Genomic DNA, 21294 nt, shown 5'->3' with positions numbered 1-21294 from the left:
CGTGGATGACTTCCATTAATATTGATAGTTGATCCACAGCTTTGCCATACTGGTTAGGCTTCAAGTAAACGTTTACAACGTCTATTACGATGTGTGGTTTCTTTTGGGCCTTCGCGAGTCTTACATGCAGCATACATCACGGGGTCCAGTTGTGGTGAGATCCAGTAATAATAATCCACATTTGGAGAACGCAAACAATCGCCCGTAAGGGTCTCTAGACGCTGGGGGCCGTCTGGAAGATTAAGCAAGCTATTGCCCAGAGTCACATGGTGTTGGGCTAATCTGCCGCTCGCACCAGGGATCGAACCATGATCCCAGATTCCGAAGTCAGTTGCCCTGGCCACAGCGTTACACCTCTTCCAGTCGTTCTCCGTCTGTTGGATCTCCTTGATTCGGTGGCAAAACCCAAGTAGTCTGGTGGCACGGATGCAGCTTTAGTACCATCCACACGCCAAGTCTCCTGAAAAACAGCAAATCTCCTTGGAACTAACAAATGGCACCCAGTCGATTTCGTCAAACTTTGATTCTAGGCTGGCAATATTCCAGTGCACATTAGTCCCATGTCTCACACAAGCCTGTGATTATCCTAGCGCCAGATGTCTTATGTTACTGTACTCCTAGTAGCTGCTATCTACCTCTACCAATTAAGTGTGTGACTACAGGAGGGTGCCGCCCACCAGATGCGCATGACATCTGAACAGCCTGAATATAGGCTAATAGGTAGGAGAATGTGTTGTGTTTTAGCTGCCTGTTTCCCCTTTACTGCTTCCTGTGGATGCACGTGTGTGTCATTGTCCACTGCTATGATGTGCCTCACTGTATAGCCTTACATTGTAGCATGACTATATGCTTATAAAAATTCCTTTTTTTTTTACAAAAAAACACGAGTCTGAATTGAATTAAATTGAATTAATTGAATTAAATACTTATATAGCGCAAAACTGCCACCCTACAGGTATCCTGGCGCTTCGATTGAAAAGCATCCACTAGAGTAACAGAACCAATTGTCAGTGGGGGGAGTTTTCAGACTCTTCCTGAAGCAAGTCAGAGAGCTAGCCTGTCTAAGGTTCTGAGGCAGCTCGTTTCATAAGCTCGCAGCAGCCACACCAAAGGCTCTGCCCCCCCATCCTGGATCTCTTAAATCTGGTGGTTGTAATCAAATCTGCGGTCAAGGAGCGAAGCTGCCTCCTGGGATTATACCAAATGAACATCTCCTGCAGGGGGATTGGACCCCGGTCATGTACTGCTCTGAGTACAATACAGAGAGATTTAAAACAAATTCTCTCCTTAATAGGCAGCCAGTGCAGGTCTCTCAAGGCCAATGTCGTGGAAGACCTACGCTGCAATAGACTGGACTCTCTGCAAACCCTGCATACGCACAGGAGTTGTTTTATCAGTCAAAGGTTCTCACAAGACTCCTCCCACTGGCTAAGTGGCTTCTTAGAGCCACTATTGTTTTAAGTATATTGTTATACCAGATACATTCCTACATTTAATATTCTTGCAGTGCACTCATTATGTTCCTAGGTTCTTGAAGTAAAGTCTCCTTGATTTAACGTGAAAGCCTTAGGCCTCATTTTTGCATGACATGACTGCTTAGATAGGCAGGGACTGCTCAAGCCCAGACGAAGGCCCTAGACCCATGTGGGCTTTTAAGGCAGACCGAAACATGTTGACTTTAATAGGGTCTTTTTGAGACACTGCAACACGACACCAGGAAACCCAACTCTGTCTTTAGTTATGTCTAGGACCCACTTATTAAATAACATTTCTCCTGAGACATTTTTATCTTCTAGATACCTGCCACATATCCAACTACGATTTATGTAAGAACTCCCACCTTTTTAGTTGAGTCCGCCATGGTTATAATATCATACCAGGTTGTGGATAGGCGCCGATGATGAAGCATGCCACTATGAAGTGAGTGAGGCGTGTACTCCACAATCTTTGACTTTCCCCAATGACTGTCCCATCTGGGAAGCCTATCCTAGCTGCCCTTGTGTGTTTCCTGCTCTATTCCAGGACATAATGGTAATCCTGACTTTATGCTGAAAATCTCTCCAGGCCTAGTTGTACAACTTTGGACAGGGACCTGGGCTACCAATGTCTTAAAATGATGAGGCCAAAGTGGAATACGTTTTTTTGCTGTTGTCCCCCTTGTAACTATCATGTTTTTTGCTTTCCTTAGGACATCCGGGGGGAGGGGGAGTTTATATAATCACTCCGGTCTTTTGGGTGGGACTCGCGTATGTTGTCCTCCTGGTTGCCCCATCTGACATTCTCACTCCCTACTTTGGGGGACCCTATCTAATCCCCTCATGTGCAGATGGTGCATGTCATGACTGGTCAGTTTTGGAGTAGAACACTTCATGTCACTGTATACCTGACCCTTGATATCCTGGGAGCTGGTGTTAGCACGTGCACAGAGATTCATTGGTGTAATATCCTGCCAGGTTATCAGGGTAGGTGCTAAGTGCAGCAGTGGCTGGAACACTTCTAGTAGTGAACACATTGATCTGGGAATAGATCAATTAAAGTACATTTCATCAATGCCTGGAAGTCAGCACATTACATTCCCGCACGTCCCCAGCGGTTTGGTTCAGAGAAGAAAGCCCTGCCCATGGATTGAATGGTTCCTGCCATTGGCTCCACTTTGCTCTTCGCCCCCAACCCCAGTGCCATGTTCTTCGAGTACTCTTGAAGGCGCCCCACCTGAAGGGTTGTTCATACATGTGGGGTTAAAAACCCCTGCTCCCCTTTCCCTTTTTGTGGACTATTCTTTTGGTTGCACGGTGACCTCAGCTCAGCAGAAACATGTCTCCAAGTCTCTGGATGTCACCGAGCAGGTGAGTAGGAGAGAATACAGCAGAGGCAAGAGGGGGAACAAGAGATAAAAGAAGATGAGAAAGGAAAGCAGGAAAAACAGACGAGCAAGAGAGGCATGTGATAGAGACAAGCATAGGGTTGTTTGTGTTTCTTTATGTGCGAACAATCATAAAGACACTTCAGACAGAAACAAAGTAGACCGACGTGAGTAAGATAAAGGTCTGAGATGGGGGACAGGCAAGGGCTGATAAAGATACTGAAACTAGCAACAGATAAGCAGAAGATAGTTTCTAGAGACAGAAAGAGAGAGTGAGGGAGATGTGAGACAAACCTGAAAGTAAGGTGGAAAAGAAAGCTCAAAGAGAAGGGGAAACATATGAAAGCGAGACTTGAGAAAAAGACAAGTGAGAAAGAGGAAAGTGACAGAGAGGGAGTGGTGGGGGCGGTGATAAAGAAGAAGCAACGCATGGGAAAGATAGCAGAGAGAGACAGTTAATAAAAGATACAGGCGAGAAAGAAAGGTGATGAAAGCAAATCTAAATCTATTGCAATATCATATAATTAATGGATTAAGCAGCGTCTATCGCATCTTCATACTTTCAAAATGCTGATAGGCGAGATAAAAGCACTAGAAGTGGGTCACACGGTTTTAGAAAACAGGTAAGGAAAGCTTGACATGAGGGGAAAAAGAGACATTGGGTGACTGAGTGAAACTGCATGAGGAATGAGTGTAAACACCCTACTGCTTCAGCCAGGTTTGCTGTCGCCCTCTTGTGGTACATTATGGGGGGACCTGGATAGTTGATGGTTGTGTCTCTGGCATACCTCGGAGGGATTATAGCTTCATAGATATTTAGTTATGTTTGTAATTGTTGTCCTTATATTGACCATACACTTATGTCACATGTCTAGAATATCATTGGTTCACTGATGTCACTTCCTTTGGATGGTTAAGGGCTCAAAGGGCACACAGTATAATTTCTGCTACACTTGGTATCAAGTTCACCCAGGCAAAACACAGAAGATTCATAGAAACACAACATTCAAATACAAATGTAATTGGCACAAACCTTGAACATGTTTTCCTCCAGTGGGTGTGTCTTACCTGTCAGGATGCAACACGGCAGCCTTTGATTCCTGTTCGGCCAAAGCTCCCTTGATAGCATCATGTTGCATTAAATACAGCTCTGTATTGTAAGTGGAGTTCCTGTGTGGGACGAGAAGAAAATACTGTGACTGGAAAGTCATTTTCATGTTTAGCTTTGGAGAGATTTGTCTCAATATTACAACCAAGGAGCCAGATCAGAGTAGGACATTTGTGCAAAGAAGGACAATCGCCCCTGAGTTTTCAACATCACATCTCACGTGACCATCTCCCCCAGGTCAAACCATTCACCTGTACGTCACGGCGGAACAAAGCGCTGCCGATTCTTAAATGATACCACCCAGATGTGGCAATGTGCAGTTGGTGGGTTTCATAGACAATATTCATATGTAGAGGGGTTTGTAGTCAGTGGGCTTTGTAAACTGGTTTGTTAAACTGTTGTGGTTGGCTGCCATCAGCATCAGCTCTCGGCAGAGAGGGCACTAAGAAGTCCCCAGTGACCTGAGTAAAGGTGAGAGGAAGAGAATGGCCTCAAAAAGCGGCTTGGCAGCATTAAGGGGCATATCAGCAAGGGCCGGCGATAATTATCGCTCAGCGCGCTCAGCGTGAGGATAATTATCGCCGGCCAACTCTGAATTTTATCGCGGAGATAGCGTGCTATCAGCAACGCTTATCTCCAAAGCGATAAAATTCAGAACGCAAGCTGCCAATTGTGAGATTATCGCTGGAAATACAGCGATAATCCCACAAGGTTTGGCGATAGCTTGCTGATAGGGATAGACATACTTAGCCATGATATCCACCTTACATAGGATATCATGGCTAAGTCAGAAAAATACCAGGCGTAAAAAAAGCAGCGTTAACTGCGGTTTGCGCTGCTTTTTTTTATCGCTAACAGGGTTAACGATATCCTTGATAATAGGAGAAATGTCGCTTAGCGACATTTCTCCTATTATTTTACTCTGGAATGCCCCCTTTGCATCTCATTAGAGATGCAAGGGGAAGCGTAGAGTAAAAGGGTGCTAACATGCGAATTTGCGTGTTAGCACCCTGTTGTTGATAGGGCGCTAGTTTTATCTCTGGTTTTCTGGCTTTTAAAGCCAAAAAAGCAGAGATAAAGCCCTTGTCGATATGCCCCTAAGGGTGCACGTATAAATTGGGACAGTTAAAACAGCTTAGCTTCAAGGAGCAAAGACAGGATCCTCACGCTTGCGGTGCGGCAAGTGATAAAGGCTTCTGCGGCCATGGTGGGTGTTGTGCCACCCCACTTCCATCCTTTATAGATGTGCTAGCCTCCCACTGAAGCTCTCTTTTTAATCACTGCGCCTTGCACTTTTAACTAACACGAGGAAAATAAGTGATCACTGCATGCCGCTTCTCCAGGGGACGTTCCAAGATTTTAGCATGTTAATTCTAATTAGAACATTGGAATGTTGGTAACTCCATTGAAAACAATGGAGCGCTCCGGGCTTATAATGGCTGGTATAAGCCCGGAGCTCCAACATTCCAATGCTTCTTTATTTATTTATTATTTATTTATGTAGTGACTTGTAAAGCGCCTGGTGACCCAAGGGCATCCCCGCGCTATAAAAATTTGCTGTCCAGATGAGAAGGAGGAAAGAAGGGGGATGACGTTATTTAGGCAATAAAAGTGTTTTCAATTTTTTTCTAAAAATCAGATAATTGGATTCCAGTCTAAGGGTACGTGGGAGAGAGTTCCATCCAGTGGAAGCTTTCACTGAGAAACGTCGACCTCCAGTGCGTGTCTTTTTAAATTTGGGGATGTTGGCTAGGTGCTCACTCTCGGACCTCAGGGATCTGGACGTTTTATATGGAGTAACCAGGTCGCTGAGGATCGAAGGACCACCTCCATTGATCAATTTGTATGCCGTGCACATGGCTTTGAATTCCACTCTTTGGCGCACAGGGAGCCAGTGCAGGGCCTTGATAGCAGGTTTCGCTGACACTCTGGAGGGAAGGTTCATGAGTAGACGGGCAGCTGCATTCTGTGTTCGTTGCAGTTTCGCCAGGGTGGCCTCAGGGGCTCCCAGGTAGATCATGTTACTATAGTCCAAACGTGATAGTATGAGCCCTTGGACCAGTAGTTTCCTGGATGCGGGGGGGAGTAGGGGGAGAATCCTGCGGGTAGTACGCATAAGCCCAAAACAGGTTCCTGCAGTTTTGGCCGCTTGCGTTTTCATGGAGAGCTTGGGTTCTAACCATACACCTAGGGTCTTAATTTCATGTTTCGGGGTAGGAATTTCTCCGAATACGTTCGGCCAGACCGCTGGGGGGATGGTCACCCATTGCTTTCCCATGAGCATCACTTCGGTCTTTGACCCATTTAGTTTTAGTGATGACTCACACATCCAACCGTGGATTTCCGTAAGGCAGTTTGCCAGCTTGTCTGGGTGGTCGTCTAGTTGGGATAGGAAGACGACCAGCTGTGTATCATCAGCGTAGCTCACTATTTTTATACCGAATGGAATCACCACGTCTTCAAGGGGGGCCATGTAAGCATTAAAAAGCGTTGGGCTCAGGGAAGATCCCTGAGGAACCCCGCTCATGAGGGGAAGAGTGGACGAGCGATGGTTGCCGTCCCAAACCTGGAACGTGCGCCCAGCAAGGAAGGACTCTATCCAACTGAGTGCCATCCCGGTGAGCCCTGCTGCCGTCAACCGATTGAGGAGGACACGATGGTTGACTGTGTCGAAGGCTGCACTAAGATCCAGGAGGATCACTGCCACTGACCCTCCTGAATCTAGAATGCGCCTTGCCTCCTCGATGACGGCAAGAAGGGCAGTATCTGTGCCATGGCCCGGGCGGAACCCAGTTTGGGATTGCCGTAGGATGTTATTTACCTCGAGAAACTGAGACAATTGTCCGTTGACCAATTTCTCGGCTACCTTGCTAATACCAGGGAGGAGTGAGAGTTGCCGGTAGTTGGCCATATCTGCTGGGTCTAGCTGGGGTTTTTTAAGGAGTGCCTTCACCACTGCACTCTTCCAGCTAGCGGGAACCGATCCCCGGGCAAGTGAGCTGTTAATAAGCTCCGTGATCGTGGGAATGATGACGGGGGCTACAGTTTTAAGGAATCTAATGGGTACAGGGTCCAAAGGTGATCCGCTTTTCAATTTGGTCAAGGTTGCTTCTACCTCGTTGCAGGTTACTGGCCTAAATGTCGCAAGTTGAGGGCGTAAGCTGCTTCCAGACTGGTTGGGGGGTGAACCATTGTCCATGTAGCTAGAGGGACAGGAAGGGAGAAGGGATGCTAAGATGCGGGCAATTTTGTCGTTAAAATAAGTGGCTAATTCGTTGCTTCGGTCCACAGGGGGGATATTGGAGGACGGAGTGGTTGGTACTTTCAGAAGCTCTTTTACAATTAGGAAAGATTCCCTGGCTGAATTAGTGGATTCTTTTATCCGAGTATCATAATGGGAAGCTTTAGAGCGCCTAATAGCAGTTTTATATAATCTAACTGAATTTTGGTAGGCTTCCTTGCTGGCATACTGCCAGTCTTTCCTCCAAAGTCGTTCGGCTCTCTTACAATTTTTGCGTAATAGACGAAGTTCCGGTGTACACCACGGGGCGGAACCTAGTTTCCCATTTTTGTCCTCCCGAGTCCTAAATGGGAGTACGAGATCCAGGGAGGTAGTAATCCATTCTCTATATTTACTATCGGCGACAGCCGGGTCTTCTGCGTAAGCAGGGGTAGTTGATTTTAGGGTCCTGGCCCATTCTTCGGTGGGGAGCCTGGACCAGGCCCTGTCCCTGGTATAAGTGGGCGGTTTTTGAGGTTTCCTAAAAGTTCCTGGTAGTTGGAAGGAGACTAGAAAGTGGTCCGTCCAAGGGAGGGGAAGGGACTCACTAGCTAGCATAGTGAGGGAACTCGTGAACACAGGGTCCAGCAAGTGACCCTTATTGTGAGTAGCTCCAGAGTTTAGAAGGCGGATGTCAAGGGCCGCCAGATCAGTGATCAGGTCGACAGCCCCAGAATCTAAGGGGTCATCGAAATGAATATTCAGGTCTCCTATTATCATAAAATTAGTGATGGAGTGGGCCTGTGTAGCTACTGTGTCCAGGAGAGTACTAGCAAAAGGACCTGGATGACCAGGGGGGCGGTACACTAGGATCCCTGAGAGAGAGTTAGTCGGGTCTAACTTAATTGTAAACTGCAGGCTTTCAGAATCGGGAATATGCGCGTCATTAGTATTGCAGAGGAAATGGTCCCGATGAATAATGGCGACACCACCACCACTACCTAGGGGACGAGGTAGGGACTGGATGAGGAAGCCCGGTGGGGTTGCTAGCACCATATCTGACTCCGAGTGGGCAGAGAGCCACGTTTCCGTCAGGAAAAGGACGTCTATGTCATGGTCTTCTATGAGGTGGTTAATCAGCGTCGCGTGTTTGGGGAGAGAGCGACAATTCAGCGAAGCGAGTTTGAGGGCTGAGAGCTTGGGGGCTCGAGTAGGGAGAGTAAGCTGGACTGGATGGCAGTAAGTGCAGCTGATGAATGGTCCATTCAGGTCGTGAGCATACTCACAGGAGGAGGCGATGGGGGGTCTGAGACTTAGGAGGTCCCGACGCGAATAGCTTACCTTCGGGGCAGCTTTATCCAGCAGGGGTTCTGGCCCTAGGCCCGGCCGTGCGCGGACGGGCGCAGACGGGCTTGCCTTAGGCGCGCCTTCGGCGCGCAAACGGCGCTCCCGCTGCGCTCGTCCGCTGCGCTGGTATGGCCGACACATTTGTAGCGAGTGGTGTGGGCGTGGCCTCGCAGTGGGCGTGGCTCCGCCTTCGAACCGCGATGGCGGTGTGCTTGTTTACCCTGTCTCAGCGCTGGTTCCGCTGTCTCAGGGGGTGTCTTAGGAGGTCTGCTCAGCGCATGAAGCTAGCGCTTTCAGTAGAGGTGAGGTTTTTAAAATCAATACAATTCAAGTGACGAATGGACAATTTTTAAAAACACAACAAGGTGCAGTCCTCCGGCTTTCCGCCTCAGAGGTCAAACAAATAATAATGCGTGGCGCTTGGTTCAGCGTTTTTGTAGGTTTCCTGGTGGGCGTGGCCTCGCAGTGGGCGTGGCTCCGCCTTCGAACCGCGATGGCGGTGTGCTTGTTTACCCTGTCTCAGCGCTGGTTCCGCTGTCTCAGGGGGTGTCTTAGGAGGTCTGCTCAGCGCATGAAGCTAGCGCTTTCAGTAGAGGTGAGGTTTTTAAAATCAATACAATTCAAGTGACGGATGGACAATTTTTAAAAACACAACAAGGTGCAGTCCTCCGGCTTTCCGCCTCAGAGGTCAAACAAATAATGCTCTGGCTGTGAACAAAGACTTCAGGGAGCGCGAGGGGATTTCAATCCCCTCGCGCTCCCTGAAGGCTTTATTTGTTAGAACATTCTGCCCTCTAGTGGCAGAATGTTCTAATAGCCTTATAGCCCTTCGTAGCAGGGCAATACCGGCTTTTAAAGTCCCTCTGCTTTGTTAACGTCTCTCGCCTTCGGCTCGGGCCTTTAACGCTGCAGCGGACCTTTAATAGCCGATATAGCCCGCTATGGGCTGTAAGGCTATATTAAAGTCCCGCTGCTTTGTTAAAGTCCCTCGCCTTTGGCTCGGGCCTTTAACGCTGCAGCGGACCTTTAATAGCCGATATAGCCCGCTATGGGCTGTAAGGCTATATTAAAGTCCCGCTGCTTTGTTAAAGTCCCTCGCCTTTGGCTCGGGCCTTTAACGCTGCAGCGGACCTTTAATAGCCGATATAGCCCGCTACGGGCTATAAGGCTATATTAAAGTCCCGCTCTTTTGTTAAAGTCCCTCGCCTTTGGCTCTGGCCTTTAACGCTGCAGCGGGCCTTTAATAGCCGGTATAGCCCGCTACGGCGGGCTATAAGGCTATATTATGTCAACAATTCCATGGCTAATGTACTTCATTATATTCCAGTAGGTCGGTCCACCACAATCAGGTACCTCACTGTAGGTTTTAAGTTCGGTTCATCCAGGTCACTAACCAGACAACCAACCACTATGTAGGCAGATTTCGCAATTTGGTCCTGACAAATTGCCACTTGATTTTAGGACAACACAGGCAAGAAACATGTTGACCGTTTGACTTGCGCCACTTCTGAACATCATTTCTGCAGTGTGCCACCAGAATTTTTAGTTGGGTGTGGAGGACTCACTGATCTAAGTGTACTCTGGAGCACCTCCATATCCCATTTTATTCCATCACACTGAGCACCTACACTTTTCACATCCATCTACACGACAAGGCACTATACCCACACAACACCCAACGGCATTTGGGAATAAAAGATCCACGGCAAGGCGCTCCTCATAGGGAGCCCGTTAGGTATTGCAGCGTCATCCTGACGAGGATTACGCCCTATGACGATGCATGACACACCGCTGGGTGTGTGAGGGCCCTAATTCCTATAGGGGAATCCCCTGCCACCACTTTAACCTTGGACGACGACCAACTAGTGCCTGTCTCCTCCTTTCTTTCCCTCAGGAACGGCATACCTTCTTGTATCACTCGTAGATATGGTGCAAGGCAGCACAAGTCTTCATCGCCTTACACTTCGTCAGGGATTTGTGTTGCGGTGGATTTTCCCTTGCAACACCCATGGTTTTTGACGCTGCCCCAGATTTGCAAGGATCTGTAAACCTGGGAATGCGTTAAAACTGCACGCCTCCACAGGGGAGGTGTAAGAGGAGAAATGTCTTTATTTCTCCTCATTTGTTCCTCTTTCTGTGTGTGCAGCATTCTGCAGCACATATAGAAAGAGGAAAATGCCTCCATGGATTGTTTTTGTGCAGGAAGGTGCACTTTGTGTGCACAAAACAATCCTGCCAACAACGAAGACACCCTTGCACCATGGGACAAGGGAGCCGGCAAGGGTGCCGGCAAGGGTGCTAGGCAGCAAATTATGCGCCGGACAGGGAGAAAGGACAGGAATGCGGCGTATCTTGTAGTCAAGTCAAATCAACCAAGCTTTATTCGATTTCTTTCAAGAGAATCATAAACGCACACAATCATTATAATCAAAAGCAAGGCTTTAAAATATTATGTAGGAAATCTAGTCAGGTAATTTAATCTGTTTTCCTGAATGTATACTCATGGTTGAGAAATATATTTTTTAAATTCACATTAAGAGTTTTTCTACATTTAAATACACTTTTTAAGAACATTGATAAAATTCATATAAAATATTCATTTTCTTAAAATTGAAGGGCTATAAATGCAGGGCGGCATTGCCAAGGCCGAGTGACTTTAAAATTGGTAAAATCCATCTCATTCTTTGTACAGAATAAAATTTACAAAATAAAACAACATGGAGTTTTGTTTGTTGGAAGACATCATCACAAGGGCACCTGTTCATAAATCTTGACCAATCATTAATTGTAGGAAAACTTGTTAGTCTATATATAGTCCCAAATCAAAATCTGGTCATTAAAAATCTATCATATTCGCCTGGTGTGATTTTAAGATATGGCTGGATGCTATAGGTGGTTAAAAAATGTTGATTTGCCAATACTGTTGGCTTCACAATTTCTGTAGATAATCTAATCGATTCCAGTAATGTCAGACACTAAGATTTTTTCTTGTAACAGCAGTCATTGTACTAGTCTCATTATAAAATTCAGGATGGCCAAGGTCATTCCTAAAGTTTTTTACATACTTTACCCACGGTATAGTTGATACCCGCTCAAGTTTAAGACTATCATTTAGAATGTCCAGATTAAACAAAGTTTTTGATGATGTCCAGATTCTGTGCCATAATAGAACAGGTTCTATTTTTATAAGGCCAGATATGCATGGCAAACCTAAATGGGAATGGCATACATAAGGGGATGTACTATTTGGGACTGCTAATAAAAAAAATTAAAACGCATTCTCCACTAGTTGTAATGGCTGTAAATCAACGTGGCCCCAGACACCTGAGCCGTACATAGCTGTAGAGATGCACTTAGCCTGATAGATATGTAGTAGCTCTACCGGTGGTCGTCTGCCCAGAGGCCTAGCAAAATTAGCTAAGGCGGCAGTAGCTTTCATGAACATTAATTTCATTGCTTGGAACGCCTGAGTCCATGTCCCCTTTTGTTAAAAAAGGATGCCCAAATAGGAAAATCTTTTTGTGAATACGATCTTTTTCTTGTCAATATAGATGTCTCTATATTTGGTACTACCAACACCACATCTCATAATGAAAGTCTTTGACATATTTACTCTGAGACCCAAATCATGCATAAATGTGGAGAAACTAGTCACTACTCTTTGAAGTGCCACTTTTGCACGTGACATCAATACAGCAGCATCCGCATACAATAGAGCGGGTATGGGCCCTCTGCTAATTTGTGGCAAGTCCTGACACTGGTCCACCAGCGCTTGACCTAGACCATTAATATAGAGTGTAAATAGAAAGGGGGCCAACACACAACCTTGCCTTACCCCTCTCTGTATTTTAAACAAGGCCGTGCACTCCCCACCGGCCCCATACTACACCCTTGCCTTTGCGTCACTATATAGTTACCTTAAAAAATATATTATTGGAGGTTCCACGCCTAAATCCTCCAAGATCCTCCATAATTTATCTTGCATTACACAGTCGAAAGCTGCTGTGAGGTCTACACATGCTAAATACAGCCTGCCATGCTATGCCAGCGTATACTTCCCCACAATGATATTCATTTTAAACTCTTCTCGACTGTACCTAGACCCTCATGGAAGTCAAATTCTAATTCACAGATTATTCTATTATCTTCGACCAAGACCTGTAGTCTATTAAGTATAATTTGCCCTACTACTTTACCCAGGGAGTCCGATAATGATATGGGCCGATAACAGCCAGGATCTTGGTGGTCACCTTTTTTAAAATTGGAACCAAGATTGATTCCGACCAACACCCCCACGCCGCACGGCCACCAGCTGCTGCGTGTGCCTCCCCGCCTTCTGCCTCGCTGCCCCGGCTCCGCCGCGTGACCACGCCCCCTGACATCGAGCGGCGTGGTCTGTGCCAGCTTCCTGTCTGTTGTTGCCATAGTGATCTGCTAATTTGTATTGTATTGCATTGTGCTGTTTGCTGTTGTTTTTCTTTCCCCACTTGTGCCTGATATCGCCTTCGTTTTTTCTTCACGCACCCGTCTCCCCGTTGTTGCCATAGTGATCTGCTAATTTGTATTGTGCTGTTTGCTGTTGATTTGTTTTCTTTCCCCACTTGTGCCTGACTTCACCTTCGTTTTTTAGTCACGTCCCCGTCTCATCCCTCCCCGCTCCCCGCTTCCCGCCATCACCGCTAGCCCCGCCCCTTTTCTTTGTGTACCCTCCCCGCTCCCGCCTCCCAGCTGCTCCGCCCCCCCCGCGCACTTGGCCATATATGGCGACCGTGCGACGCAGGTGAGTGTGACCCAGTTCTGGGACACCCCCGCGCCGCACGGCCACCAGCTGCTGCGTGTGCCTCCCCGCCTTCTGCCTCGCTGCCCCGGCTCCGCCGCGTGACCACGCCCCCTGACATCGAGCGGCGTGGTCTGTGCCAGCTTCCTGTCTGTTGTTGCCCTAGTGATCTGCTAATTTGTATTGTATTGCATTGTGCTGTTTGCTGTTGTTTTTCTTTCCCCACTTGTGTCTGATATCGCCTTAGTTTTTTCTTCACGCACCCGTCTCCCCGTTGTTGCCATAGTGATCTGCTAATTTGTATTGTGCTGTTTGCTGTTGATTTGTTTTCTTTCCCCACTTGTGCCTGACTTCACCTTTGTTTTTTTCACGTCCCCGTCTCATCCCTCCCCGCTCCCCGCTTCCCGCCATCACTGCTAGCCCCGCCCCTTTTCTTTGTGTACCCTCCCCGCTCCCGCCTCCCAGCTGCTCCGCCCCCCCGCGCACTTCGCCATATATGGCGACCGTGCGAACGCGCAGCGGTCACGCGCAGCGTGCGCGCCGATTGTGCGCCGAAGGCGCGCCAAAGGTAAGCCCGTCTACGCCCGTCCGCGCCTGGACCGCGCCCAGTGCCAGGACCCCTGGCCCTCGAAGACCCCGACCGACCCGCCTGACGTACACCGCCGCCAACCTCAGCGCACTCAACGCTGGTCGACTCCCAGGATGCTACCAAGCCACACCACGACACACCCACAGACCCTTCAGCTGCCACGCCTGCAAGTTCACCTGCATCCGGACCTGCCCCGCACCAGCACCCGCCAAGTCGAACACCAGCAGCACCCACCTCCAGTGCATCCTGCTCAACACCCGCTCCGTCCACAGACACGCCATCGAACTCTGGAACCTCCTCGACACCACAGCCCCTGACGTTGCCTTCCTCACGGAGACCTGGATGAACGCCTCTTCAGCACCCGACATCGCCATCGCAATCCCAGAGGGCTACAAGATCACCCGGAGGGACCGCACCGCCAACCAGATGGGAGGAGGCATCGCCATCATCCACAGAAACACCATCCGTATCACGACCAGCACCGACAACACCCTTACCACCGCCGAACACCTGCATTTCCAGATCCACACCGACCCGAAGACCACCCTCAGAGGCACCCTGATCTACCGACCTCCGGGACCACGCACCCAATTCAGCGAGGACATCGCCGACTTCGTCAGCCCGCATGCCCTCCCCTCCGCTGACTACATCCTCCTGGGGGACCTCAACTTCCACCTGGAGAACAACAACGACCGCAACACCAGCACCCTGCTCGACAACCTCGCCAATCTTGGACTCAAGCAGCTGGTGTCCACCCCCACCCACCTCGCCGGACACACACTCGACGCAGTCTTCTCATCCAGCACAGTCATCACCTTCAGCCACGCCACAGAGCTTCAATGGACGGACCACAGCTGTGTCCACTTCACCTTCAAAAGAACGATGACCCACCACCACCAGCAACAGGTTGCCCGCAGAAGCTGGAACAAGATCACAGCCGACCAGCTCACCACCTCCTTGAGCCAGCACCCTCCTGCCAGCTCAGCGAACCCCAGCCAGGCCGCAGACAACCTCACGAAGTGGATCAGCAACTGCGCGGACGAGCTCGCCCCACTGAGGACCCCGCCCAGCAGACCCAGCAGCAAGAAAGCCCCATGGTTCACCGACGAACTCAAGAGCTCCAAGAAGAACTGCCGAGCCCTCGAGAAAGTCTGGAGAAGGGAACCAACACCGGACAACAGGACCACCTTCAAGCTTGCCACCCGGAAGCACCACCAGCTGATCCGCGCCGCCAAGAAAACTGCATTCAAGGACCGGCTGGACAACAACGCACACAACTGCATGGAACTCTTCAACATCGTGAAAGAGCTTTCCAACCCCAGCGCAGGAAACAACGACATCACCCCATCGCAAGACCTCTGCAACTCCCTCGCCTCATACTTCCACAACAAGATCGCGGACATACACAACAGCTTCAACAACCAACCATCGCACACCACGACCGAACCACCACCCCCCACCACCACCCTCCGCGCCTGGACTCCGATCAGCACCGAAGACACCGTCCGCACGATGAACTCCATCCACTCAGGATCTCCGACCGACCCCTGCCCCCACCACGTCTTCAACAAAGCTGACGCTGTCATCGCACCCCACCTGCGAGACATCATCAACACATCCTTCGACACTGCCACCTTCCCTGAGAGCTGGAAGCACGCCGAACTCAGCGCTCTACTCAAGAAACCCACAGCGGACCCCACCGAACTCAAGAATTACCGCCCCATTTCGCTCCTCCCGTTTCCAGCCAAAGTCATCGAGAAGACCGCCAACAAGCAGCTGGCCGCCTTCCTTGAGATGAATGGATCCCTCGACCCCTCACAGTCTGGCTTCCGAGCCAACCACAGCACCGAGACCGCCCTCATCGCCGCCACCGATGACATCCGAGCCCTGATGGACAACGAAGAAACAGCGGCCCTCATCCTCCTAGACCTCTCCGCGGCATTCAACACTGTCTGCCACCGCACCCTAGTACAGCGCCTCAGCAACGTCGGAATCCAGGAGAAGGCTCTGGAATGGATCATCTCCTTCCTCGACGGAAGAACACAGAGAGTCCGCCTACCACCGTACAAGTCAGAGGCCACCGAAGTCATCTGCGGCGTCCCTCAAGGATCCTCGCTGAACCCCACCCTCTTCAACGTCTACATGAGCCCCCTCGCGGCCATTGCACGCCAACACGACCTCAACATAATCTCCTACGCCGACGACACCCAGCTGATCCTCTCCCTGACCAAGTACCCCGCCGCCGCCAGAACCAATCTGCACGAAGGGATGAAAGAGGTAGCCGAGTGGATGACGACCAGCCGCCTGAAACTGAACTCAGACAAGACGGAGGTGCTCATCCTAGGCTCTTCACCCTCCGCCTGGGACGACTCCTGGTGGCCCCCCGCCCTGGGCACCGCACCCAAACCGACAGACCACGCACGCAACCTGGGCTTCATCCTGGACTCCTCTCTCTCCATGACCAGGCAAGTCAACACCGTCTCCTCGGCGTGCTTCAACATCCTACGCATGCTACGGAAGATCTTCTGGTGGATCCCCACCGAGACCAGGAAGACCGTCACCCAGGCCCTCGTCACCAGTCGACTGGACTACGGCAACGCCCTCTACGCCGGCACCACCGCCAAGCTCCAGAAGAGACTCCAGCGGATCCAGAACGCCTCAGCCAGACTCATCCTCGACATCCCGCTAACCAGCCACATCTCCGGACATCTCAGAGACCTGCATTGGCTCCCCGTCAACAAAAGAATCACCTTCCGCCTCCTCACCCACGCACACAAAGCCCTACACGACCAAGGCCCGAGCTACCTCAACAACCGAATCAACTTCTACGCTCCCAAACGCCACCTCCGCTCAGCCAACCACGCCCTCGCCGCCGTCCCCCGCATCCGAAGAGCGACAACAGGAGGAAGGTCCTTCTCCTACCTGGCTGCCAAGACCTGGAACTCCCTCCCGACAGACCTGCGCCTGACCCAAGACCACCTCTCCTTCAGGAAGAAGCTGAAGACCTGGCTGTTCGAGCAGTAACGGCACCCCCCTCCCCCCAGCGCCTTGAGACCCTATGGGTAGGTAGTGCGCTCTATAAATGTCCTTGATTGATTGATTGAACTCTCTATAAAATGAGAAGAACAGCATGCTGTTATTACTTGAGTTAAAAGCAGGCCCACAGCAGCAGATTCGATTTGTAAAGATCTATGGGGACCCAGTCGGGCCCAGGATCTTTCCCACCCATACTTACCATAATAGCACAGTTCACATCTCCAAGTGTAAACTGAAGATCAATGGGGCAATTGGCAGATAACGATAAAGTGTCTTAAGGCGATTGACTTCCCATAGACTTTTCTTGCGTGGTACATTTATGCATAGTAGGATATTGTTCCACCCATTGTTCTTCTGCTATTGCTATCTCAATGGAGGGAACGTCCCGAGTGACCAGGAAGGAGGCTTTGACTGTCTTCCAAAATGCAGAACTATCTCTTGTTAAAGAAGCTTCATGCAAGGCTGACCATGCTCCGCGTTTCTTTGTGCTCTTTAAGTGCACGCTTATATGCCCCACTAGCCCTTATGATATCATGGATATTTCTAGGTGATTTGTGTATCTCATGTTTCAATATAGAATATGCCTTGGTGCATTTGGTATCAAACCACCCTTGATTTCTGCTTCGCAAATCATTATTCTGCACAAATAGGGGCTGTTTTATAGCTCCAGATATCTGTTGGGAGGAATTTAGAACATCGTCATGGGGGTGTTTCTTCAGGGCAAGCGATGAAAGCAGATTCACAATCGGTCACTACTTTCTTTGTGATTTCCAGTGGATCCACCATTGACCAGCGCAGGGTACAGCCATTTACTTTACATAAAGCTATATTCTGTGCGGCTTGGGGAAATTTGTCCTTAGTGTTTAACCGTTTATTTCATATTGTAAATGAAACACTTAATGGAAAATGGTCGCTCAGTGTATTTTTATGAGTTGCAAAATACTTAACTGTAGCTGGATGTCTATTTGACATCAGTATATAATCTATGATCGGAGAGCATCCTCTTCCATTAAAAATGTGCCTGAGGGGGACAGGCGGTATGCATAACTCATTGGCAAACCCTAAATCTGACCCAAACATTACTTCATTTAGGAGTACCGTATATTTTGTAGGTGGGAAATGCATATAACTAGTCCCATCCTCAGATGTAAACCCGCACACTCCCCTCCGCCATTTTTTGTACATAAAACAGAGTCCCAGCCCCAAATTATAAACACATTTTTTGAACTGTCACTCTGAATACATTTTAAATCGGTATCTAATTTTCTAATTACTCCCCCCGATGTGTTCAGGAGGCACGTTGTTGTAAAAATTTATCAAGGCAACACAATGCAACCTATCAATATGAAATACGATTAATTGATAATATATTTCCGCATTTTTCAGTTCAATTTAGTCCACCCTTAAGCCTCCTACTTTCCACTGGTATAGCTGCAGCATGAAAACTTTTATAGCCATTGATGTGCATAATATCCTCTGTCAAGGTTTCTTGGAAACACATTGGGGTATATTCACAAGAACGTGTGATAAATACCTCAAGAGTAGCATAACGCAACTTTCAATATCGCAGCCTATCACGGGAAAATAACCCTGTGTCAATGTGGAATTCACAACAAGGCGGTAGCATGCGATAGTCACCAGATAACGCGTCAAATGTCAGCGTGAAAATCAACGCCACGCCGAAAAAATGCGAAACGCGAAAAATCATGCGATGAGGCCAATCGCAGTACCAAAAGTAGCGAAAACTAGCCACAGGCCTGCAAATCCCACGCATCTGGTGGGAAAATGCACCATACAAACAACAGAACCAACACACCAGAAACAAGCCAAAGCATGTAGCAACATGGATGCACCCTGACCCAGCGCAGAGGTCAACGCGAACCCCACAACCCCCACAGACCACCAGCAAGGAACAACGGGGTCAGGGAAGGCCCAGGAGAAAAGGGAGAGGAAGACGGGGTGCAGACCACACAAAAAAAAGACCAGTGTCTCGGAGGTGACAGAACACTACCAGCAACTGACCCACAACCAGACCACCTGGAATGCAGTCGGAGTGCCGAGGAGGCCAATCGAGGAGGCCAAGTGGCGCCGGTAGGACGTGACAACCTAAACCAGGTACAAACCCGCTGCCAACAGGAAGGTAGCAATGGCGACAGGAGGTGGCAGTCCTGCGCCACAGGAGGAGCTGGAGGAAATGGAGGCCACTCATCAGTGTGGAGACGGTGCAAGGAGGTGGGAGTATGAACACAGCTAAACAGGACCTGACATAACAACAACAGGGTGAGGATACAACAGGGACTGGGGGAACGGGGGGTGATGGGCACAATGGCACACATGCACAACATTGTGTAGCACACTGCACAAGCACAATTACCCAGGGACATGATCCCCATCCCCGTGGCACACTGCAGCACACACACATAGCAATCACAGCACATCCCATGACAATGTGGCACAAAGTGCAGCACCCACACTGCAGAACAGGGGACACAACTGGTTCTACCCAGGCACAGAAACAGGACAATCACATTGGACAGAGCAGGGAACTGTTAGATGCATATCTACGGCTACAACCTCTCAATGTCCACTGTCCCAACTCAAATTGCCAGCACCGCCCAAACAGTCAAAATGTACATTGTCACAGTCTGTATGTCGACAAGAACAAGGCGCCAACACAATACCAACATGCATCTCCCCTTCACATTGCAGAGGGACAAACAACACCTCCAGCAGGTCAAAACAGATGACCCATTAGTGATGCCGTAGACGAACACCACACCTTCAACACCGACGCACTACAACAGCCCATGGACATCCCACGCAACACACCACCAGGACCAGGGCAGACAAGCTACTGAGAGGAGAACACAGCCCCTGCAAACAGACCAGACAGCATGAAGCACCCGCAATCATGGCTGGACAGCAACACTTCACCAAACCCACACATGCCACCCCAATGCCAGGTGTCAGAACGCCAAAAGGAGGTGGCCCAACAGGTGTGGGTGTGACCGAACCCATGGAATGCGAACTAGAACACATACGTGGGTGTCCTATACCCTTCAGGGACCACCTACACCCCACAAAGGAGACCCACACTGCCATAGAGACACATGCAGATGCACATACCCAGTACAGAACTACGCCAAGGGGCACGCACATAATAGTCACACACCCACGTTGACTCTGCACACGACGGCACAGTCCACTCCCCTTACGAATTGAGTGGGTGACGACAAAGCTACATGTCCAGGTTCTAGCCCACTGTCTGCGATGACATGTCTGCGTCCGCTGGACACAGCACAATGTAACGTCGTAGGACCAGGGCCACCATGCATATAACAAGAACACAGGGACACATGCATATATCATGTTGAACTGGCTACGGGCACGTGCGCCCGGCCCCTTTATTGGCAGGGCCACATGTACAGTGACGCCTGTGCTGGATATGTGTGGGGTGAGTATAAGTCAGCCCGCACGGAGTGGTTGGTGCTGGCAACAACTTGTACTCTGGACAGCAATGTAATGGAAACAGAAAACACCAGCATAACATAGTCAACTGCAGAGCAACATGGAGGGAGCCGGAGTAAGGACAGAGGTCACCCAATATTCAGTCAGGAAGTTCCATGAGTTGCAGTGCACTGAGGGAGGGGCACTAGAGATGAGCGCGCTCATGTGAAGAAATTGCTAGGATTGTGTCCCTTCTTGTTAGTCCTGATGCTGATGCAGTGGGGTGTGTTACACCTGCATCAACTTCCTCATAAACGTCCCAGGTCTCCCACACTACCAGAGGTGACAGTTGCGTCCGCAGTTCACAGCATCACCCAGTAATAGATCCGGGTGTGTAGCTTGACTACCACCTCCAGTCTGCATTCCTGCCTTGGGGAGGTTGCCTCCTACCCTCCCATTGTCTGTGCCTTCTCCCGTCCGCAAACTTGACACATCTTCCGCATCATAGTCCCAGGTCTTCCCCACTGCATGAGGTGACATTGCTGCGCAACCTCTCTACAGCACAAAACTCAATCAGTAACGGACAATGGCTTGCGGTGCACCGAGTCACTGGCACCTGGAGTGCTGAGCAGGGTATCAGGCCGATGCTGGCATCCACGACAGGTCTGAGCAACTCCATAGGTCTGTCAGGACCACCGTTTCGACTCTGGCAGATGGCAGTGGGAGGTGGTCCTTGCGGTGGTGGCGTGTGCCTCCTGTGGTGATGCGACGTCCGGGCCGGTCAGGACTCGATGCTATGTGTGGGCCCTGGTGGCCCGCAGTTGAGGACGGAGGCTGCGGACAGCGCAGGGCCACAGACACATGGCGTTAATGACCCCGAGTACATCGCTTCAGAGGCCATTCAATG

General features: G+C 49.6%; 1 protein-coding gene across 12 annotated transcripts in view; it reads right to left on the bottom strand.

The window, feature by feature from the left end:
* The window catches only part of LOC146808718 (uncharacterized), a 375662-nt gene that overhangs the window by 205285 nt on the left and 149083 nt on the right, over positions 1-21294 (bottom strand). For all 12 annotated transcript variants that reach the window (XR_014966230.1, XR_014966233.1, XR_014966231.1 and 9 more), the window contains exon 2: positions 3932-4033. Coding sequence is in view for 4 of the 12 variants with exons in the window: in XM_085615530.1 (XP_085471656.1) it covers positions 3932-3995 (64 nt within the window). In the remaining 8 variants the exon portion in view is untranslated. The remainder of the gene's footprint in view (positions 1-3931; positions 4034-21294) is intronic.

Source organism: Triturus cristatus, chromosome 7 (genome assembly GCF_964204655.1).
Source record: "Triturus cristatus chromosome 7, aTriCri1.1, whole genome shotgun sequence".
Taxonomy (NCBI): domain Eukaryota; kingdom Metazoa; phylum Chordata; class Amphibia; order Caudata; family Salamandridae; genus Triturus; species Triturus cristatus.
This window is presented reverse-complemented; position numbering and strand designations above follow the sequence as displayed.